General features: G+C 39.8%; 1 protein-coding gene across 7 annotated transcripts in view; it reads left to right on the forward strand.

Moving 5' to 3' along the window:
* Nucleotides 1-25383, forward strand: part of LOC143153819 (uncharacterized) — a 124742-nt gene that overhangs the window by 89735 nt on the left and 9624 nt on the right. For 6 of the 7 annotated variants that reach the window (XM_076325405.1, XM_076325402.1, XM_076325403.1 and 3 more), the window contains 4 exons: nucleotides 4150-4213; nucleotides 14171-14427; nucleotides 17853-17916; nucleotides 19796-19891. In XM_076325405.1, the coding sequence (XP_076181520.1) occupies nucleotides 4150-4213; nucleotides 14171-14427; nucleotides 17853-17916; nucleotides 19796-19891 (481 nt within the window). Of the gene's footprint in view, nucleotides 1-3222; nucleotides 3349-4149; nucleotides 4214-14170; nucleotides 14428-17852; nucleotides 17917-19795; nucleotides 19892-25383 lie in introns of those variants that run through there. The other variant, XM_076325404.1, reaches the window with a different exon arrangement.

Consider the following 25383-nt stretch of genomic DNA (forward strand, 5'->3'; position numbering starts at 1 on the left):
TACGTGAATCCACCTCGGAGAAGAAAGATCTTATCGCTCATTGTACGCTCGATCCCTTTGAAAATATAACGTTTAAGGGTCGTTTTTAAGGACTTCTGTCTTTATTGTCCAACCTCGGTTGGATATTTTCTTTTTCCTTTTACTCGATTTTCTTCGTCTCGTAGTCTCGTCGGGAGGGATAGCTGTAACGGGATTACGAGTAAGTGTATTTTAAAAAAGAAAAACGATCCGGAATTTTTACGACTGCCCCGATATCGAGTCCGGAATTATGAAGAGGGACGAGAGCGGGGCGGAGGGGGGGAAGTAAGCGTTCGGTAAACCTTGGAAATAAGAAAGAAAAATCTTAAATAATTCCCGGATGAACCTCGGGCGAGGTTTCTCCCCCCTCGTTTCTCGCGTTTCCCTTCTCCCCTGTTTTGTGTTTGAGAAATTGCACCGATTCGGATCCCCCCACCTCGTACCCGATACTTTGCAATGCAGATGACAAGAACATTTCAATTTCGACGGGGCAACTTAATTCAGAAAATTGAATTTCTCGTTTAATTATTTTCTTCGATTTCGCTACGGTCCCGTTTAATTTATTTAAATTGCCCCGGAAGTGGTATAATCGATGTTTTCAACTTACGCGCGGAGGGTGCTCGGAAATTCATGGATGGAAACTTTGCCCCGCGCGTGATACTCGTCGAGATAAATGAAAAAGCGTCGGTGATCGCGGTTCGAAAATTATATAACGCAGTCCGATGCATTATACAACCGTTCTATTTTGGCAAAGAAAAACTAATGCGTTCACGTGTTTCGATTCGTTAGCAACTTCCGAAGGATACTTAGGCTCGTTTGATTTCCACGATTTTAGGGCCGATGACACGATGTAACATTTAAATGCATCACCGGTATTCACAGTGTTCAAATGGTATAAATGTACGAATACTTTTTTATTCGAATAATGATATTCGAATAAGAATAGTCGAATAAGAATATTTGAATAAGGATATTTGAATAAGAACATTTGAATAAGAATATTCGAATAAATATACTCGGATAATAATATTCGAATAAAAACATTCGAATAACGATATTCGAATAATAATATTTGAACGATAATATTGGAAGTTTCTTTATTGGATTCGAATATTGCAATGAAAAAGAAAGAACAATCCTGTGTTAAGGGAAATAAGATACTACGCGTAAGTAGAATGTGGACAGCGTCGAATATTTAACCTTACAAAGGCTGACTATAACGTCTGACTCAATACGCTCGTACGGAACTTCGCTATCGAGTACAACATGCCTCCCAAGCATTCAAAAGGAGTACTCTGTACTCGAGGATGCAACCGAACAAAAATACTCTCTACTTACAACACCACCGAATACAATATGCCTCTCAAGCATTCAAAAGAAGTACACTCTGTACTCGAGGATGCAACCGAAGAAAAATACTCTCTACTTACAACACCACCGAATACAACATACCTCTCAAGCATTCAAAAGAAGTACACTCTGTACTCGAGGATGCAATCGAAGAAAAATACTCTCTACTTACAACACCATCGAATACAACATACCTCTCAAGCATTCAAAAGAAGTACACTCTGTACTCGAGGATGCAATCGAATAAAAATACTCTCCACTTACAACACCATCGAATACAATATGCTTTCCATGCATTCGAGCACGCGACTAGCGAAGGCGAACGTGTCGAGTAAGGGACTGGTCGGATCGCTAGAAACGAGTTTGCTCGAGTGTGTTCGAGTTGTATGTTACGGCCGGGTTGCGTCGTCGGTGTCTTCCACGTACTCTGCCAACTTTTCTTACATCGTCTAATGAGCACGTTTCCCGGTCGTTCCTTCGAGGAACTCCACGGACATTTCGTAGGCGTATCACGAAGCTGGTAATCGTGGCTGCATCGCGAGAGTACCTGGGGACCTCGGGGCGGAATCCGAATCCAGGTCGCCCCGTTTTGCAATTGGCAATCGGCCTGATCCACCGGTGAAAAGTCTGCCAGCGAGTTCCAGTCGTCGAACACTGCCAGGTCGAGCCAATCGGTCGTCGGGTCGCGTTTGCCTAGACCGTGCACAATTCTCCGCTCGCTCTCGAACCTTTTTGTTTCCTATTCGCGTCGGATCTTTCTCGCTCATTTTCCATTGACACACCGGGCGTCCGCGATCCTGAATGCTCGGGACAATTTGCTCTTCGGCCGCATTTTATCAAAGTCTATTCTATACCGGGCGAATTTTCGCTAAAATCGCGACACCGGCTCGCGCGCGAATCGTAATCGAGGCATACCTACGCGGGATATCGTACAAACAGGCTCGACGTACTCGCGACGATGGAACGAAGTTCTCGTTCGAGAGTTCGCTTCGATTGAATTCTCAAATACATCGACAACATTTACTAATTTTAATACGCGAGAAGTAAGTTGAACTTACTTCTCTCTATCGTTGTAACGGATCTCGTGCAATTATTTGTACGAACTAAACAACGACCGACGATAAAATAGCCGATGTTTCGTCCCTCCCGAGGTGAAGTTTACATCGAGTAATCGTTACAATGCAATTCGTACAAAGTACTTCGTTTCACAAAGACGCACTCGTTTGGTTCAATAATCTGAAACATTTCATTCGTGTTACATTTTATCAAATTGTATATTCTCCGTTTTGGAAAACGAAATTACTTCCCGAACAATATTTTATAAACGAGTTTCGCAATAGCGGAGACGAATTGAGAAACTTTACAAGTACGAGAATATAAATCGCGGAGAAATTTTCAAACGTATGATCGATTTAAAATCGATCGTAGGAAAGTGTAGTCCCTATCGTTCGGTATTTACTATGCATTCAACGACTAGGTGGCTATACCTGCCATTGTTGTACAGAGTGTGCGATCGTGGCAAGGTGTTGGACAAGAATCGACGATAACCCTCTGCAATACAAATCCTTTGTAATACGGTCGGTAGATATCGAGAAGTCGTAGCTTGTCGATGGCATTAATTGGAAACGTTCCTCCGTTGCTACCTGCGTTACAATTCACCGTGCCCTTCTTCCATTGGTAGACGTATTCAGCCTAAGGTGGGAGATTCCGGGTCTCTTGGTTTCTGCTCGTCGGTATTGTAATTACAACCGAAACTTGTGCACGTGTTCATTTCTGACGTAGTATCTTAATCTCTCGGTTTCTGTTCGTCAGTATTGTAATTAGATTCGAAACGTGAGCACCTATACGTCCCTGCCGCGGTTGTTTAAAATGGTGCGAACGTGGTGCCGCGACTCTTTCGCGATACCGAAACACGACAGGTGTTACAAAGACGGTATACGCGTTATGGATAGTTCGCGAAACAAGTATCCGAGTCTCGAGGTAGGCGAAGTGTGTTTGCAACGATTGTCGGTTCGAGTGTGTCGTCGTTTGGCTAATTTTTCAATAGTCTCGAACACTATTGCGGAAACGCAAACTGAAACTTTCAACGAGAGTTTTGGGTAATCGTCGAATTTGAAAAGATCGAACGTTTCGACGAACAATATTCGTATAGTGAAAAAAGAACAGTTACTCGTTATCGAGGAATCTTCTGTTCTTGTGAAATTAAATTGTTCGAGTGGTCGATCGTTCGTAACGGATCATTTGGAGCAATGATTTCATACTTTTGTGCGTAATTCGTCTAACACTAGGATTTGATACTTTTGCGTGTAATTCCACCAACACTGGGAGTTGATACTCTTGTGTGTAATTGCGTATCGCAAGCGTGCATTGAAATTAGTCTTAGAAAGGATACCGATTCGAAAGGATACTAATCGTTCCGAGAAGTTAGAATCCATCCAAAGTACATAAATAATCGAAAGTGTGTATATTACCGAATTATCTCGTTCGAAACATTGAATATAGCAGCGAGTTGTAAATTATAGTTTCTGAAAAGAAAGATGCATCCCGTGAAAAATATATTCTACCGTATCTCGAAATTTTCCACGAAGAAACGATTCCATTTCGATCGAACGAAATCCAGAGAAACGAATAATTGTGAATTTTCAAGACGAAGATTCCGAAAATAACACGCTCGATATCGACCGAATGAAACGATTGTGTCGTATCTTGTCGCGGTTTACAAAAATGAAAAGTTACACAATAATAAAGTTTAATCGACGGTCCACTCTCTTATCGTTGCAGAGGAGGACTGCAGAGATAACAGTGGACAGTGGGGAACGGAGTGCTGTGTTCGTCCGTATTTCCGGTGAGTGAAACACCTACTGTATTATATATTTAACCGAGGTTGAATCTCTTTTAATTCTTTCTTTCGCGTTTCGTTGCATCGGTTTGCGTTCAAAGACAAACATTCGCTACGAATTCAAGTGATGCGTGTCGTCGAACGTAACTCCTTCTTTATCGTATAAAAATATGTCCTTGTTCGAGCATGTATCATTTTAAGTATACCCTCTACATCGTACCGCATGCTAAATGAATTATCGGACGGTCTTGGACACACGAATATATTCAAATGGTTCGATATTGAAAAAAAGTATCGCAACGATCGCGTTCGAATAGTCTCTAAGGGTTGGGTAAATATTAATATTTTAACAAACACTATACACTGTACACGAAATCTACTGTTACTCCGAACGTATCATTTTTTTCGTGATAGCGTGTATGGACACTCGGTTTACTTCGACCGTTTATTTCATTTTCCTTATCGTCTCTCTTATCACTTTTTATTCCTGCACCGATGCATACAGAAACGAAAGCCAGTTTGTTCTCGTATTACGCAGAATTGGCTCGTTCAATATACGATAATCTTTAGTGTATCTTTACGGTAACTTTGCCAAAGGTTTAGCAAGCTTTCAATATTTATCTAGAAGTAACGAAAATACGCAAGGCTAATTTATGAAGTTGTTCGGAAAGTCGTTTCGTTTTTCTCATTTCTTTTTTTTTTTTTTTGGTGAAAATGAAACACGATTTTTCCAGAGTCTACAAACATTGTATTAAATTATACGTTCTCAATTTTGGAAAAGGAAATTACTTTCCGAACGACACAATAGTATTGTAATATCGAGGCTGTAAAGTAAAGAAATGGTAACTATTATACACAGATAATCAACCCGCATCGTTAATGTAATAATATCTTTTCTACGCGATACGTACGGGAAAATACAGTTCGAATACGTTTAAATACGAATATCAGTTTTCATAGGAACGAAAAAAAGAAGAAGAAAAAAAACACCACTCGACGATATCTGGCAATGAGGTGTAAATGTTTTAAAACGCAATTATTTTTCATACAGCGTTGAATAGCGTTACGATGGTAAATAAAGCTTGACGGCAACTCTTTCCGGTGAAATAAAATTCCAATGGTCCCTTGTTGAAATTAATTGAAACGAATTAATGTATGCCAGCGTCCGTTCTACAAAGAATAAAATGTAAGTGGTCCGCAACCGGGTTGCAATCGTAGCGTTATTGGAGCACCGTGGAACACCGGGGAACGTAAATCGAGCCTTTTGCTATAATAAAATCCAGTCGAGCAGTTCTCCTTTAACGTAAATTCCGAAAGCTGGGTTGGAACTACAGACGTAATTACGTAGTCGGGTCTTTTTCATGCAGAATACCTGTTTCCAATTGCAATTTTAATTCGAATTGTTTATAAGACGACGGGACGTTTCCGTGGTAAACAAGACCAGAGCAAAGAGCAATAGATATTCTTTCGCGAGAGTAACGCGTGACGTTCCCATCGTAAATAAAAATCAGCGGATAAAAAATATCTGCAATTGTAAATTCGAAGTGAGAAGGATTTCTACGGTTCGAGTAGCGTGTATTTCCACGTTCGAGGGAATAAATATTTTTCAATTTGAAAGAGAAAAAAGAAAACTATTCGCTACAATTCTTCTTCAGCGATTTCGAACAAATTGTACAAACAAGCACGGTGTAATGTATATCGGAAAGGATCTTTGCATCGTTTCGTGAACACGTATATACAAATATATATACATAGTCATTTTCTTGAACTCGATTTTAAATTATCTCATTCGAGGAGAAAACATAAATATTCTCTTTGAGTTGAGTTCTTGTTATTTTGTAATTCACGCACAACAGACTCGTTCGTTCCGTACTCGTCGCAATAAGTGATTATATTTTCTTCGTTCTTTGAATGTTACACTTCGCTATTAAATTGATCGATCCTCGGCTGTGACAAGCTACGAGCTGCAGATCGCTACCACGCATATTTACGCAAAATATTTACCACGTACAATTAAAAACATAAGTGGTAGGATTGTTACCATTCGTGTGACTAATTGTATCGCAAACACGGAGGAAGTGAACAGGTAAACGATTCCGCAAAGAAAAATATTCCTGCGCATATAAGTTCCCGGGCTCGATCAATCACGAGTTTCTGAATCCTCTGTTGCATAATGCGACAATCGAGAACCAAACAAAAACTGTACGAGTGAACGAGCATTAATAACATTCGAGACAATTTTTCATTTAATCGAAGACAACGTTTCTGCGGAGAATTCAACGTTTCGTCCCTCGTTTCGAAATCTCTTCGGCAGTGTACATTTTTAACCTAACGAAACCACGGTATTCGAAGATAAAAATTATTCACTGGTAAAATATTTACCCGTGACTACTAAAAAAGAAAACCGATAATTCAATGTATCGTTAGATAAACCATTAAAACTTATTGTAAATACGTTCTGCAAAGTATTTCAATTCTAGTCGACGAATACGCAACGATCCCCGTAAAAAAATAATATTAGTCGTTTTCGATCGGATGAGATTCGTGCAACCGAGGGTTAATTGTTCGTTTGCAAAGATCCGGAAATAAACGGAATTAAAGGAACGAGGAAAAATGTTCGTTTCGTCCCGATGCTTTCGGTTCGACACGTTTGACAAACTGTCTGTCTATAAATGGAGTGTTTCATTAGGCAAGGCAAATATGGCAAACTCGAGGGGCCGTTTATCGTTCATCGACAATGTCGTGAAAACAAACCGTTTCGTGCGATCATCGTTCCGCTTTCTACGTCGTGTGCTTTTCCTAATCGAATCAGAGGGCTCGAAACGAGAATCTTAGCATTTTACGTCCATTCGTTTTCATTATTTCTCTACGGATATTTTAATACGTTGCAACGTTAATCGACACGTTGAAATCGATGGATCGGTACTATCGAACCCTTCGATACTTGCATTTTCAATGTTCAGTTCAACCAAGTTAATCGCTGTTCGGCATCAGAGTGCCCCAGAATACATTGCGCGATCGAACGTTCGTTAATTTATTCAACGATGAACACAAGTCCATTGAATTTCAAGCACGATGATCTACGGTCTTTTACGAAATATTCGCATAAAAAAGAAAATTCACATTCACGTTTTATCTGGTAGTAATCGTCGAATCATTCCCCGTTAAAAAAATGCACCGTTCCTTGAAAAAGATAATAGTTGGACCGAGTAAAGTATCAACTGTACGTTGGTTAAATTGTAATTATAGCGTTGCAGTTTCGTTTCCAATAATGGCGCGATAGTACCAAAACTTTTCTTTTTCGCGAGTTACTCGGAAAATAAACGAAACCGATGTCGAATATATTTTTATAATCGACACAAATATACTTAAAATATATTAGTACATATTGCATTTCGATAGACGGTTTAATACTTTCATTTTATAATTACAGTTAACTGACCACAGATCACGAATACAATTTATTACGGTATACACGATTAATTAGTTAACCAAGTGCCAAAGTTACCGAAAGATGATCAATTAATATCGATCTCTTCCCTATAGTCTGTATGCTTCGGAGTTCCCCCTCTTCTCAGCGTAACCTAGAACTTGAGGTTAGAATTTAATAACAGTAATTTAGTCTCTCGTTCATTTACATACACCTTGCTTTCATTTTTTATATTCATTTGTCTCCACACGTGCATAATAAAGACGTTTAATAATAATAATAACTTCCGGGTACAAAGACGTCTTTTCCTCTCTTCGGACACATCCATATCTCAACCTTGCTGTATTATTTCATTATTTTATGATTTTTCTCCTCCAAACGCTCGCACGCTCCATAAATATTCAATCTAAATTTTTTCACGAACACGGTAGAAGTTGTTCCACGTTTTGTGCAGTTTCTTTCAAAAAACGGAGAACTTCCACTTCGGGCTCGATATCGCTTCACGAAGCGGCGGAAGAAACCGTGATGCCTAAAAGTTTTAACATCGCAACCGAGCGACGTGAATCACATTTCCTTGAACAGTTAGCGAAAATTACCGTTCGATCCGAATCGTATTTTTTTCTTTTTACACTGGATATTCGTATAGCTATCGCTAGATTTCGGTGTGGGTAAATTTATCAACTAGAGAAAGACATTTATTTTTATAAATCGATGTTGCGAGTTTCTGAAGATTATTTCTCGTTTCGCGTGCCACTATCTTCAACGTGTGCATTTTTCATGCCCTTTTCGAGTTATTACAGTGGAAGACTCCTTTACTCGTGTACGAGAGCCCATAAATATTAATAAGGTGAAGATAAATGATAGAATCGGTATTTTCATCTCAATGCGCGGAAGATTTTACGTGAAATATCTTAATTACTCTTGGAGATATAATATCGTACGGTATTTCTTTTTTTTTCCACGAAAATAACCATTGAATAATTCATTGGAATACGCGTATCACGTGTATACGTTTCCCACTTCATTTTTCTCGGGGAACTAATACACGTGTTTCGTTTTTCAAAAGCTTCTTCGAACAGAATCGATCTCTTCCTGTCTCTCTTCATCTTCGATACAAAAGAATAGTCGGTAACAGGTTTAAAGGGCAACAAAAATTATCAATAGAAGATCGTAAACCGTGAAGCTAAAAATCATCGATCTACGAAACTTGGATAATAATAGTTCCTCGATTCGGTGTTATTCCATCGGGGACGTAACAATGTCATTTTTTTTCCCCCATAGCGTATATCAAGTACAATTTCAATCTGTCCTTCCGATAAATATTTTTTTTACCACTGTTTCGGTAAGAATGTAGGGTCTCGCTATTGATTTCTTCCGGTGAACCCAGATGCTCTATGGCGTTTACATCAAAGGATTAGGGTAGGCCTGTCACCGATAGGGCAAGCCATAAAGGAGCCACTTCTCAACCGTTTAAATACAATACTCTGGACTCGTGTCTTATTGAAAAATAAATTGAACCGGATTTACGGAGTTCCTCTTCTTTCGTAGATTTTTATTTCGATGTATTTACGTTGTTTTACATTTATTTCGAATATCTTTCGTAAAATAAAGCTTCTCGTCGCAGGTGTTTATACAAAGTTGTACAGACTGGTAAATATAAACGAAGCACCCTACACGGAAGGTTTTCATTTATTTTGATCAATTCGAGAAGGAAATGGAAAACCAGGAAATCTTGGGAACTAGAAAACCCTGTGAAAATTAGTTTCAATCGTTCGGTGTGCTAGATCGTATTAAAATTTTCTTTTTCAGAGACAATTTCTCGATTCGTTCGAAAACAAAGGATTCGTCGAAGGTGTCGATTTACGGTTTATTTCGCACCGTGCTTACGCGCTCAATGGACATTGATAAAAATTCGTATCCTCGACGATTCGTTTCGTAAAGAATCCTCTGTATTTAATGCGTTCGATTTATTGCGCTCGCGGGCGCAAAAAACAAAAAAGGAACGCGAACCGAGTAAATACTTTTGTCGGCCATTGGATGCGGTTGGAAAACAAACGAGGCGGAACGGGAAACGAAGCGATAACCTCGATGAAATTTACGCGTCATAAAGTCTGCCGTTTTCTTTGACCGATAACACTCGCTGTTGCAATTAGGTTAATTAGACAGCGACAGTGCGTAAACTCGTCACGAAATCCACCGTGCTCTCGTACTCGTTCTGTTTCCATTCGCGACGATCGAGCTTCGATTTTCGTGTATTTGCACCTAACCGTTTCTAACGAAGCAATTTATATTATATTTCAAGACGAAAGAAAAATCCAACATGGAACAAGGGAGTACTTTGGCCTAGACGGTGCAGATTTAAGTCTCGCGAGCATATTTTGCTCGCCAAACATCCCCATCGAAAGACATTAAAAAAAATTGAAAAATCATTCGAATCGATATCCTTCGCTCCCTCTCCGAACCAATCCTGAACGTACAGGTTCACGAAAATGTTCATTTTCGAATAAATAATCTAAAAACGAAAAAGCTAATCGTACATCGCGAGCATATTTTTGTCGCCGAACATCCCCATCGAAAGACATTAAAAAAAATTGAAAAATCATTCGAATCGATATCCTTCGCTCCCTCTCTAAAGCGACGCGTCTCGGGGGAATAGATCCGATTGGTAGAACGCGAGGTTGGGCGGTCGTCCAATCAGAAATCAGACCGCACCTCCGTGGGTTTCGTTGCGTATGCGGTGCCACGGACAGGTTTTTCTGCTCTAGATGTACCACCGCTGCTATAATTTATTACCGTGAGAGCCGGTTTAAGTAGGATATGATGCGACCACGAATAGGACGCAGAGATTACAGCAGACGAGTTGTAACGCGAGAGTTGCGACAAGCTTAACGCGTTTGCACAAGAACACCGAGACGCGTTCGTGACCGTTGCGCGCGGGCTCGATCCGCGCATGCGCGGTGGCGCGCGTGGCTTTGAATGTCCCCGCGCGGAATACCGCGAGTCGTTCGTTCCGATCGTAAACGTCATCGTTCACGTTCACGATCGACGTCGATTTTTAAACGAACGGGTATCGACGTATACGCGGTTACACGCGACGACACCGCGCGCAGACCACCCGTTTATGAACCGCCACGTGGCCAGCTGGGCGCCTCCTCGCCTCCTCGCCTCCTCGCGCCACGCGCGTCTATCCACGCGAACGGACACTAGGAGCATTTAAATTAATTAGATGCATGTACGGGGCACGCGGGAATGCATCGGAGCGTTGTAATTTTAACGCGACCCGGCTATTTTCAGCCACGGTGATCACGATCGGGCCATAAACAACGGTAATAATAACGGATCGTCCTCGTTGGTAGCCAGTCGGAACACCTGGGCCAGAGATTCCCTCGTTCGGGAACCGTGACGTTGCGTTGCGCAACGATCGTTTCCAATTGTGGTCGATTTTAAGGTCGGCCACTTCCGGGTCAAGATAAATGATAAACACCGATGAAAATCGTACGTTAGAGTCCCGTGCGAAGATTAACGGGAGCGTTCTGTGCGCGTTCGTGTTGCCCGACGTGATTAAACGCAAACAACAAACCGGGCACAGGGTATGCGCGATGAATATGCATGAATATAATAATTTACAGCGACTCGTAAAACTGTCGTTGGGAATTATTGCAGCGTCGCGGGAAACGCGTTACTCGTGTCGTTTGCTCGCGCGATTATTTTCGGGAACGAGCGAGGGGGAGGGGAGATCGAGTCTCGGAACGATTGCCACGGGATTCATCGAATATCGAAAACGAAACGAATATCCTGGATTTTACCGTGTCTTCGATCGAGAGACACAGTTCGTAAGAGCAACGATCGGTGTTTCGTACAAGTACGAGAAAATGATCGTTGATCGACCAAAAGATCGTAAATCTCTATCGGGGACGATTTTAAACCTCCGAGAGGAAACGGTGTCGTTCCCTGGATTCTTCGAATCTTGACTAAACTTTGAACTCGCGGATAGAAACAATGGTAGAACCAGTGAGAGTCTCTCTTGGAAACGTTGGTTCCCGATAAGGACAATCACTGGAGTCACGTGACTTAGGGCGGCAACATCCTGGTCGATAAAACCCAGTGCTAGCAATTCTTCGAACCGTAAGATTCGACAACTATCCCCTGACCGATAGAATCGAACAGAGGTAACCCCTTAACCGATAGAAACCAATAGCTGCGATCCACCGTGTCGTAGGATTCAACAGCGGCGAGCCCCTAATTTCTAAGACCAATTAGTAATGGAACTCCATAATTGCCAGGACTCAATAGTGACGACCTCTTAACCGATAGAACCCAATAGTGGCAACCCCTTAACTGATAGAACCCAATAGCTACGATCCCCTAACTCGTAGGATCCGATAATGATGATCCCCTAATTTCTAAGACCAATTAGTAATGGAACTCCATAATTGCCAGGACTCAATAGCGCGGTAACCTCTTAATCGATATAACCCAATAGCTGCTAGATAATATTTCTCGTGTGTTTCCTATTGCGTTTCCTTTCGTTGAACTCTCGAATTTCCTCTAGAATCTCGATCGTTTTCAACCCTTTGCACTCGAGGCTTCTTCGCTACGAGAAACCGAAGCCTCGAGAAAATTCTTCGAGTAAAATTCATCCGGAACATTTTCATATACTTTTCACACGTACGTTTACACTCTAAAAAAACGTGATATTTCAATTCCAATTTGAATTCCAAACCACGAAATTCTACCCGATCAAAAATACTACATTGAATTAGGTGTCGATCGAGGATCTCCAGTCGAAAGTTTCAAACACCAAGATGGAATTCAAATTCTAATTCTCCGTCCGTGAAATTTCCATTGTTTCGAGCTACCGGTTCGTTCGCGAGATCACCTTCTTCCTTCCCGGCCTTGTCTCATTTATTCCAAGAAACTTCGATGACGTCGAGCATCGAGGCAACGCGCGAACGTATACGTCTCGTGCTACGGGACATCGAGAGACGCATACTTATTGTCCGTGGAAGAGAAAAAGTTTTCCCTCGCAATTATACGTTTGCGTAAGGACGTCTGGGCTAGAAAGTATTGTCGTACGACATTGTTGCGACACCGTGCCGAACGTGCGCCACTTGATACGTGCATCTTGCCTCGTTAATAATTTCTGTTGCGCAATTCGTAGGGTACTTGGTTGCGACATCGTATTATTCGGCGTTATGGCGTGCACGAGGACGCACGATTATGTGATTACGGTTTTCCTTTTCATGCAAATGCGCGCTCGTGACACAAATATCTATGAAACACTCGAACGGCATTTCGTTTCTATTAATGATTAATTAAGAAGGGGGAGGATAGGGGGTAAACGGTACCTTATCAAGAACGTTGTTGCGTTGTTCGTGACCGTTTCGCAAGAAATGATTTTTACTCGCCCACGAGTTTACGAAGAGACTGTTTCGACCTTTCGTGACATTCTTCTTTATTTGTAAATAACGATAGTCAGGGATAACGGACCGTGAATAACAATGGGAGCAACGATTTCGAGCTACGATAATAGACGGATATATATATATTTCTTTTTTTTTTTTAATATTGTATAGTTCGTTTTTAAGATTTTGTAATTTTTGTTAACTCAAACATACATCGTCGAAACGATTCTCCGAATTTTACGTCTGTTGATCATTCGAACGAAACGCCGCGAACGATATACCGAAAATTAATTACGAGATTCTGCGCAACGATCGGCGCATCGGCAGTGATTAAAATTCTAATTGGAATTAATCGAAAAATAAGCGTCAATCATTCTCGAATATTAAGCTCAGGGAGATGTAATCTGTCAAGAGACAACTGGATGGCCCAATTAACGGACCAGTTGTCCAGCAAACAAAAGGCTCGAATTCGAATTTTCATTTAGCAGTCCTATCGATCGAGTTTCTTTCCGCGTAAAATGTTCGAAAGTCGGTTTCGTGTCTCCTGATTCGGTACCAATTCTTGAATCGCTTCAAATTTTAAGAATCTCGATGATCTGGAAATTAGAATCTCCATTCTGCTTAAAATATTCGAAATAGAATTATTCGAACGAATAACTCGCCGTTAGAAATGATCGTCGATTCTTGATAAGTTAAAAGTTGAGAAATTATCGGCCACGAAAACATTTCTACATTATCGACGCAATCGCGCTCGCAAAACTCTTGTTAAAAAACCCCACGCATGTTTTCGAAACATTAATTAATTCGTTTCGATAAATAAATACCAAAGAATGAAATAAAATATCAATTGAAAAGTATAAAAATGAAATTGGCGTTTCGTTCGGGTAAAATGCTCTCGCGGTCGTTACTTTATTCACTTTTGAATAAAGATAACAATTAGTTTTTATTCGATTAAACTTTTGTTCGATTTACTCGCGAAATAAATTTAAGAATTTGTGTTGTTCAAGGCGGTAATACTTTGCAACGGAAACGTATGTATAAAGTTCTCAATTTTCGATGCGACGTACTGGACCGTTGTCTCAAATTTTCCAAAATTTAAATACGTATTGTTTTTTTATTGCGTTGCAGAAAGCGCTGCGTTACCGACGTCGGGCGTCCCGGCTACGTTAAAGGAAGTCCACGATGAACCTCCAACGGAAACTGTATTCAGACGTTTATCGGAAGCGGACCGAATCCTTCTTGAGAGTTTGGACATCGGTCGTTCTAGGCCCAGGCCCACCGGTCGTTTTCTGACGATGCACAAGAGACGCCGTAAGAGGCTTACCACGAGATCCTTAACTCAGGAGCCTGGTATCCTGGACGATATTTTCCATGGCCTGGTTCAGGTAAGACGTTGATCGTCGGCTATAAATTTCATACCTCCTCGCGGAAAGATCATTTCCCAAGGTTCGTTGTACAGAAGACCTCTACAAGTGTGCACGATTGTTCGATTATGAAATTTTATCGAAATAAATATGGAAGAGTTTGTGCAGTATCCTAAATCATTTTCTAAGGTTCTTTGTGCAGAAGACCTATACAAGTGTGCACAATTATTCAATTACGAAATTTTATCGAAATAGATATGTAATATTTTGTGCAGTGTCCTAAATCATTTTCTAAGGTTCTTTGTACAGAAGACCTATACAAGTGTGCACAATTATTCAATTACGAAATTTTATCGAAATAGATATGTAATATTTTGTGCAGTGTCCTAGATCATTTTCTAAGGTTCTTTGTACAGAAGACCTATACAAGTGTGCACAATTATTCAATTACGAAATTTTATCGAAATAAATATGTAACAGTTTGCACGGTGCTCTAATCGATAGACGTTGCTAGAAATTCAAAAAGTCAAAGCTTGGATATATCGATCCTGTTATCAAAGTGTCCACAATACGACAAACGATATTATTTTTCATTCAGATTCGCTCAGAACTGTGCGCATAAATTACCATCAGTTACAACTACGAAAGTAGATATTGGGTAAATTGAATTAATCTCGTTTCCTTCCGAATAAAGGAAATAAATAACGACACTGGTCAGATACTCTGCGAATATCGTGTTCCAACGACATCGAGCACACTTATCGGTTCGTGGAATTCCAAGATATCTAAGATTGCAATAGTTTTCACATTGCATCGCGTGCATTTACGTGCATCTTCCTTGCTGTCGTTCTTCTGATATTTTTTGTTCGAGACAGGAAGACGAACACGGTACAATGGATGCGATCGGAACAATTGTATTGTAGCAAAACACTCGGGACGTGAAATTGCTAGAGAACGTATTTCAATTTGCGATTTATCGATTTTACGATCGGTGTCTGGAGACTGATTGTTGCTTCGAAAAGCTTGGATAAAAACCAATAAAGACGATACAAGTGGAATGGTCCTCTGACCGATCAGACCGAATTAACGTTGTTAAATCTCAACCTCGATCGACACAAATTTGAATTCGTGTGGTCATTTACCAGATGTTTGCAAGATTCACGAATCTTTGCAAATTTTATGCTCGACGTTCGGCACGTTGATAAGTTCGATTTGCAAAATTAACGTACGAACGAAAATAGATCCCATTGTTCGAGTATCGAAGTAAAAATAGCAAATAGCAAACAGTTGTGCAAGGTCTACCAAGATTGCATCAAAGTTTCATCCGTGTCATAACTAATCACCAGTCGGGATTACTGTTATCAGATACCGTAAAGTAACATTACAAGTAAATTGTGCGTAAAGTTGAAGACCGAAAATAAAATTACCGTGTTCGATACATCTGCATATTCTTCAATTTTTCTTTCTCAATATCTACGTTTTCGATTTACAAATATCTTTAACTTCGAGCAATAATAATTTTGAGATTGTTACTTCAAAGATTAGAATACTAACGTTAAAAGATACTCTATGGTTGAAACAAATTACGAAAAAATGTAGAACAATCTTCGGAAAAATTTATAGCAGAAGAATGTTTAAAGTCTTCTGAAACATTATACGAACCTTGTGAACAATTCGTCGCGCATACAATTATTTTTTAAATGAATTTAATTCGTATATTATTTCGTTTTGCGTACCTTTCGGTTACGTTACATTCTTATTAGGACATTTCAATGAAATAACAAAAAGAAGAAAACGTTTCTATAAATTTGATGTTCGATTGGTTATCCATCGAGGCTCATTGGTGTTCCTTTTCATCCATTTACGCAACTGTGCTAGATCGAAGTAAAAACCGGTTAATTAACATCGGCAGCTGATCGGATGGATAAAATCTGAACTGATTAAGGGACTTAAACTGTTAGCTAATTGAAGCGGAAAACCGATGATAGCGGTCGAACGGTCAGAACCTTTGAGCGATTTAATCGGTTAAATGCTAATACGACATTACTGGTCAGAAATGATCGTGACCGTGTATGAAAGTCACTGATTTTGTTTAGAAGTAAATTTATACGTTGGTGGGTCCGCACTTACGCAGACAAAGCGAAAATGTTCGCACAATGAATACGTATACGTCGCCTAACTTAGAACAGAGCAATCCCTTTTGTCGATTTCTTTTCGAGTTCGTTGTCGGAACGAAATTCAAGATACTCGATAAATTTAATAACGAATCGTGTACACTCGAGCGCACTTTATGCGCTGCATCATCGACAAAATAATATCACCGAGCGTTCGGTGTATCGCTTTGAAATTTTACGCGATTTTGAGACGTTCGATCTTCGATTTTATTAGTAGATTCTTAAGGAAATTTTGAAATAAATAAATTCGTTTGAAAAGAAAACGTCGTTAATGTATCGAAATTCGAGGGTGAATTTGAATCAATTATTTTGAGTCGAAATGTGAATCACGTTTCAATAGTTAAAGAAATTTAAACGGTCAATTATTACGTAACTCAACTGACCGGAGTATATCTCTTTTAAAAATATTTTCATTCTTTCTTCGCCTTTTTACAATGTCTCGAAATCAAAGTAACCAATAATGAGTTTTCGTATATTTCTCTTTGTTTATTAAATTGATAATTTAAAAATAAAAATGAGCGAACGACGCGAGGCGATATAAATTTAACGAATATTATATAGTTGGTATTACAATGTTCATATATTCGAGGGATCAATATTTCATTTTGTGCTTAGTGAAAGAAGGGTACATTTAGGGACCCATCGAAGCTTCAATCTGTTCACGCTTTCAAAGTTAAAGAAGATGGAGGCTTAATAATATTGCACGCTCCATTTCTATCCAGACTTTCATCAAATATGATTCTTCCACGGTTCTCATCTTTTAAATCTCGTAAAGACTTACCGGTACGGAACATTTTCGCGTTACCAACATTTTATCGTTAACTGGTAAAATTTATCCACAATTATAAATTTACCGAATCCGAAATAAAAGACTCTCCGTACGATGCGTTACCATTTTTATCAAAAGTTCCACTTGTATAGCTTCTTAAAATATTCTTAACACCGAAGACCTTAAGGTCAATGCAAAGTCTTCTGAACGGTTAATCCTGTAATTATCTCAAGTATCGTGTCCGATCGCATCCTTTGAACAAAGGTTAATCTGTTGATTAACGAGGGCTAATATCGCGTCAATAATCGTTGAAATTACACGAAAGACTTTGATTAGCAAGACCGCGTTACGGGGTCTGAATGATTTATCATACGGCCGAGGAATGGATGTGCTCGTTTTATTACAATACCATTGTGCTCGGTGACACGTTTCGTCCCTTTCTACCCAGCGAAACTGTCCATTTCATCGTCGTTGATCTATTGTGCCTTGATGATTTGTTGCAGTGCGTGTTACAAAAGGCCGGAAACTGGCGGTTTAATGCGTTTACGCTAGAAACAGTGACAGGAGGTAAGCAACTATGAAAAAGTACATTTACATTCTCCTACACGGGCTCGTTGAACTGTGATCTATTACATTCTCTATTAGATTATATTGCGACAGAGACAGCGTGGTCCTGTTCATCACGCTTTCTACGATCTGCCCCCAAAAAGTCCCTTCGTATTTTCGCCAATTGGGACGAATTTCGAACATGTTTCTCAACGACGCGTTTACACTCGTACATTTGCACACAACGGAAGTATTCGCAACGTACATCTCGTTAATTTTCAAGTCCATAAAATTGTAAAAAATATATTTCTACAGCATCGCGGTACGTGTTCAGCGCACACCATTGTACGAGGTGTCTCGAAAGCATGTTTTCTCAAAGTAGCGTAAATTTCGAATAAATTTCTCAACAGCGTATTCATTTTTCAAAATTTACGCTTCGAATATAGTTTTTTATAACAAGTTATCCAAGTAACAATTTTCGATCGCTCCGTCTAAATTTCCAACAAATTTTTCTACTCGAATAAAAGACGAGGAATGTAAAATTGTTATTTCCTCGTTGTAGCCACGAGCGACGAGCAGAGAGTCGTTCATCTTTTATTCGTTGTACGAAACTTTTATCTAGATAGAATCTCTGTCCAAAGATGGTCTTTTAGTTTCCTGACAAGAAATCCGCGTGAATCCCCGGAGTAACGCAATATTTAACGCGACATGATTTATTCCGGACACATTGAAGGAGACCAGGAGTGGAACAATATTTACGAGCCGTAACGTCTTTACCTTCCTAGCGGGCGATTAATTCCACGATGCATCGCTGGGAAAAATTCATGTGGGTAGTACCGCGCGTCCTTCGTCCTCGTTCGATTTGAATTTTAGAAGACGTGGCCGGGTTAAAGGGAGAAATTTGGTAAAAAAAAACAACAACCGAGAGCCAAGAGGAGAACGGAATCCTCCCGTTACGAATGCAAGAAACATGTTTTCCCCGACACGTACTTTGGTATTTTTTTTTTTTCTTTTTTTTTTCTTTTTTTTTTTTTCTCTCCTTCGAGTTTCCTTCGTCTCGCAATGGTCTCGCGTTACCATTATACTTGGTACTCGAGTTCCAATTTCGCGACACGCCAGCTTGGTTTACACTTCGAGTTCACCTCTGTCACGATCGTGGAACACGTGAAACGCGGGGGAACAGCGAATACCGACAAATACACACACGGGGTGTCCCGTAACCGGTGCCGCGAACCGAGACTTCGTGAAAATGTGGAACGAAATATTGAAATAAAATTTTCGAATCGAAAATAATGAGAACGTGGTCCACTCGTTTGTGTCTCGATTGTAACTGATTTCGAAACGGGTTACTCGTGTCGATGCAATACTATTTGCCAGAGTTTTGCACAAATTTACCAATAGTCGAACAAGGATAAGATCGAATACGATATACCTACATGCTTTCGTGAAAATTGTATATATTTCAACGACTTGAAAATAATAGTCGAGTTCTCGATCTTTTATCAGAAGTACATCGGACGAATGATCGAATATTTTCACATTTACAATTCGTCTAAACCTACCTCGAAACGAATTATCGGTTATCGTCTAATCGGAAGGTCCAGGTGTAAAAGGGGATGAAATGAACAAAAATATATTTCAGCCAGATGATATAAAAAAATGATAAAAACTGTGATAAATTTTTTCACACGAATTTCCAATTTTCTAAAAGTGTCTCGGTTTCGTTGAATTTCACGAACATCGATGTCCCGCTCGACGTGATAAAAATATCTCGAAACCAAGCTTAAGGAAACTTGAAACTAACGAATACCCGGTCCCCTTTGTCCCTAAATTTATTCCCTACGCTGTCTAAAAAAAAAAAAAAATTCCACGTTACAATATAGTTGAATTCAATTTCCAGGTCGTTCGTTGCCAGTATTATGCGTTCACCTTTTTCACTGGTACGGGCTTCTGCAGCACTTCAACTTGGACGTGGTAACGGTGTGGAAGTTGTTCGGTAAGAACATGTCTGAATCCAACGCGAATAATTCTAACGCACCTATAAAAGGAAATATGAATGAGACCAGGGTCATAACGAGGCAAAGGCAGAATGGTCGCTGTACTCGTGGACGTCGCGTTACGAGGGTGCCTTTAAAAATGAATAAAATTCAATCGACCACTTTCGCTATTAAAATCGGGGAAACGATCGTCGCTGCAAGTTTGGTTCTCTCTCTCAAAACAATTCGATGTAATAATTTTTCGAAAAACACCCGTACGCGTATGTGTATTTACAGAGAAACGAATGGAGAAAAGGGTTTTCATTGTTACTCCGCGTTAGGAGAGTTCATTTAAAAGAGAATAGAATTAAATCGAACACATTACCGTTGAACTCGCGAACACGAGGTTGCTACTTGGATGTTTTCTTAAAAAATTTGTCAGCACAATTTCTCGACGACACGATGCAAAAAACCTGGTATACCAGGTCGTTCGATAAGTTTCGTCGTTTTTTCCATTGTGAAAACAAATACTACCACACTTGAACTTTGAGCAAGTGTAAATATACGAACGAGTCGACGGATCTACGTGAAACTTCACGCGTGTTCACCAAACGGTAGTATCATCTTTGGAAAAATAAAACGACGAACCTAACAACTACATTTCTTATCGAACGACAAAACTTATCGAGCGATATTAACAAAGTTAAAGTCTCCTTTTGGAATATTCGTAAAGTTCGATTTATTGATAAAATAGAAATACCGAGCTATCGTTTCATCGCATCCACAACCCAAAATTCCAATAGCTTCGTTTCTTATCGAACGACGAAACATATCGAACAACTTATTCCGAGTGTCTATCGGAGAGCAAATAGAGAAAATTTTTATGAATATTCCGGGCGCAAAAATATCTAGGCACAGCCCTGAACGAGACGGAAGCGATAATAGGATACGAATGAAATCAGGAAACGATTCCAATGCGTATTTCATCGATCGAGTCAGAAGTATCAGCGAAGACGTCTGAATCCCGCTGACACGTATCAATCTTATCATTTAACGAGCGTGCATCACGTGCTCAATAATATTAATTTTTTTAATTTATTAACCCTCTTGCGTCAGAGATGGACAAAATAGAAAGAAAATTCACATTTAACGAGTTCTTCGTTCGGTAAAAATTACAATCTAAATTATAAGTACATAGAATCGAATTATATTTCACAGAGCTTGCTCGAGTAGCTGTCGCTTGAATAAATAGTTGAAAATGAGATAGTTGTACGAATTTTTAATTCGTCGTCTGTTATTGTATTAATTTTTACTTTGGACGAGATGTATTTATACTTTTGTGTAATTTTACTTATGCTTCTACTACTTGTATAGATACATATTGACCTCGTAAAGGCACATTAATCGTACGTCAGTTTATTAATCCGGTACTTGTCGAATAAATCAGTCTCGATTCGTTGTTTCGAAGCGTCGATCGAAATCAGATCGCGAATGACAACCGTAACATCGTCGATCGTGAAGAAGTTAAAGTTAAACTTTAGTAATTCGCGGTTTATCGTTTTCGTCGCAAAATTTTTTCGTCGAACCATTGGAATCTTCCATTTCCTTTGTTCGATAAGTTTGTTTAGTCTCCCCGATAATGGAACGTCATCGTCAGATTGTGCAGTATATACAGGGTGAGTCGATAAAATATTGTCGTATAAAATAACTTGTTCATCGATTTTGGAGAGTACTGTTTCGTACAACGTGTATCGTGTTGCTCGAGGCTTGCAGAGAAGAAGTATCTCGATACTTTCGTTTCGCGTAGTTTCCGAGATATCGAGCTGACCTTCAATTTTTTAAGCGATATCGCATACTTTGTTTACGCTACGTTGTAGACGATAAAAAGACGAATTCAATTACCTATAATAAAATGATATTATTCCTCGAAATATTGCAACGTTATTCTTTTTCGTTTCTGTATTCGTAGAACGATTGCAATCTAAAGTGTGTGTGTAAGTATATACGTACGTATATATGTACGTGTATATGTGTTCTACAGAGAAAAGAAGACCTTCGTGCGGCATATTGGGTCAGACATTATAGTCCGCATTCTACTTGCGCGTAGAACCACATTCCCCTTAATCCGTGACTCTCGTTCTTTTTACCCGTAACAATGGTTAGCTTGCTATATTTATTGTTCATCGCGACTCGTTGAAATCACTTCGAGACCGCTTTATTACGCGTCACTGGATTTATCGTTTTACGAACCGAAATATCAATTCTGAAGGAAATACAGGGTATCGTTCGAAAAATTCAAAATCACCTCGATGTCTAAAAAAATATTTACAACAGACGAAACAATTGAAATTTCGACGAAGCTCGCGGAACGCAATGTATCTTACGCAAAATATCTTTTCCTAAAATCAATGAACAACGAGTTATTTTATACGACAGTAGTGCAGACTCACCCTGTATATACTGCACAATCTGACGGTGACGTACCATTATCAGAGAGACTTAACAAACTTATCGAACAAAGGAAATGAAAGATTTTGACGGCTTAAAAAATTTTCGTTCCATAAATGATAAATTAATACAGATAATTTGAACCGGCACAGTTGGAAAATAAATTATACAATTGATCGTCGTGGCTGTAGTTTCTTCTTACGGAATAAATTATCCAAATTGTTAAGAAATAAAAGTGTCTAAAGTCGAAAGGATTCAATTCTGCAACGAGACTGAGCACCGTCTCTTTTTAACCGCGAAACGACAATTTTGTCGAACGAACAATTTCAATACCGAATAAGTCGCGATGTAAGAATGTCGTAATAATCTTAAAGGTGAACCACTTGCCTTATTGTGTATCCTCCATTATTGAATTCGATAGTCACGGAAACACAATAAGACAAGATATTCCCATCTTAAGAATCTTATTACATTCTTCCATCGCGACCGACCCAGCATTGAAGTCACTCGTTCAACAAAAATCTCTCTTTGCGATTAAAATACGACGTTGCTCTATCTCTCCTTGAAAAATGAAATTCGTTCAATTCGAGCCTTTTAAATTCGTCAATTCGTAATTTTTATTCGGTTCGCTATTACCGGATAGGAAATAAAGTCCCACGATTCGATAACTAAATCTACCAACGCGAACATTGCACTTCGGTCCGTTCGACAATTTCTGAAGTACCACGAACACTTTACACGTTACAAATTTTACACACGATACGCCAAACTTTCCTCAAAGATAAACAAAACGAAAGCTTCGAACTCTATTTTCTTGAGAACGAAGCCTACCTACTTTATCGTACATTTTCAACTTATTACTCTATGTAAAACTCGGTTGTATTACGATGCATCGTGTGCAACCGTTCTTTCGTAAAAAAAGAAAAGAAAAAACACACGCAAAAATCAGAATCGTTTGTTCGTCATCGAGTCTCCGTGGAAGCATATTTCGCGTCTCGTACTTTTTGCTCGACCGGTGTACATACACGAGGTTTCAATTATTCACAAATTGCACGTTTTTCAAGTTAAATGGTAACGAGGTATCGCGAGCTCCGATCCAGCCAATCTGTAAAACAATCGAAACGTCCTCGACTTCCGTATACAACGGAGAGACGATACGAATAATTTCAATCCCCCTGGCCGCCCTTCGTTGGGTTTCTCAATCGTCCACAAATCCGATCGAGTTCCCGAGTTCGTAGCGGACGCATCGAAATTATTCTACGAGCGTATTTTTTACGTCATTTCACGGTGACTAAATATTACAAGAGCATATGGCAACGTTTGCTCAACGCGTTTGCAGAATCGAACGTACGTTTCTCACAATAATATCTCCGCTTTCCTCCCGTATCGCGTCGTTTCTTAACCCTTTCCACTCGAAGCTTTTCTGCTACCCAGAAACTCGATGAAATCCTTCGTTACGTGTAATCGATCTCAAACGTAACATTCTCGTTTGGATGTTTCGTACACGTACGTTTGCAACATCTTACGAGGAAGGAGTGATTGAATTTTAATTTAAATACCAAACCACGATGGTTTTCCAAATTGGAGAAAGTACAACGAATCGGGATCGCCTCTCGAATAGAAAGGGTTAATGTTCACGTAGAAGCGGGAATCTGCGGTCCTATTAATAATTCCAACTCTCTTTCGGCACGAAATTTTTACGTCATCATCGAGTTGAAATACAGGTCGGAAGCTATTCGTCACGATTAAATATTCAATAGGGGAGGGGGGAGAGACCCGCAAGAGAAACGGCCCCCTTACGCGGTGTATTCGTATTTATAGACCGCGCGCGACGCTTATTATTTATTTATTCTGTGTAAGATTTCCATACAAACAGGATTTATGCGCCGCCGCGTGTAAGAGCAACCGTGAATATTTAAGCCCTTTCGGTCAATCGGGTGAGAAAAACTCGTACACGCGGATAATTGCGATCCTCCCTCTTTCGCCGTGCGTGCGCCGGACGATGCCGTTGACGGAAATACGATGGAACATTGAACGCGAGGACGAGACCGGGATAGAGCTGGATAATTCGAGTAATCGACGATCGAGTCTTTAACCGAACCGATAATAATTAACCTGTAATCGATCGCAAGAACCACCGTTGGATCGACAAACTCCGAAGCTAGGAACTGGAGGACCCACTCGAGATACGTTCGTTGCTCGAATAGAAACGAAAGGGCACCGTGGATGTTTAAACTGATAGAAACTGGAGGGCTCTGTCGTCCAACACCGGGACAAAAAACGGAAAATTAGTTCCAATTTGCTCTTTGATACATACTCGAAATTCTGACGAACTTGCTCGTTGAGAATACAAATAAAGGGCACCGTACGCGTGGATATTTAAACTAATAAGAACTGGAGGGCTCTGTCGTCCAAACGGGCAACTCGTTTCGATCTACTCTTCGATAAGAATAGAAACAAAGGACAGGGTACGCGTACAAACGCAAAGGGATACCGAAATTTTAGGAGTTTTTAATATCTTCGAAATGGGAGATCGATGAAAGGTTTTTTTATACGCGGTGATAAAATTTTCTGTTTCTTTCTCGCGTGATAAAATCCTGAACGTTCGTTTCTACGCGAAAGTACAACCGAATCGAATGTGAGAACCGATCGTTCGATCGTTTGTGGGATCGCGAGAAGATGGTACTGCGTGAATCGATCGCGAACGCGTTCACCGACGGAACGAAACACACGATCAGCTGGAGGATCGAAGAATTTCAGTTTCCAGACACGAATAATTGATCATCCGGGAAATCAATTTACGTACACACGCCGCGCCAAATAATCGACAATCTGCTAATGTACCGATTTATTATTGAAGTCGTTCTTAATTACCCGCCGTTACTTATTTATCAATGTCGAATTAACTTCCACCGTATAGGATGAATGATACAACAGATGGACACAATTAACCCCACGGAGACAGGAGCTTTTAAATATATTAACAGGCTGGACGAGACAGGTTTGGAACTATCGACCTGACAGCTTTTCGAAATACCTAATCGTCCACGAGAAGACTTGTAAT

This window comes from Ptiloglossa arizonensis, chromosome 13, assembly GCF_051014685.1.
Source record: "Ptiloglossa arizonensis isolate GNS036 chromosome 13, iyPtiAriz1_principal, whole genome shotgun sequence".
Lineage (NCBI taxonomy): Eukaryota > Metazoa > Arthropoda > Insecta > Hymenoptera > Colletidae > Ptiloglossa > Ptiloglossa arizonensis.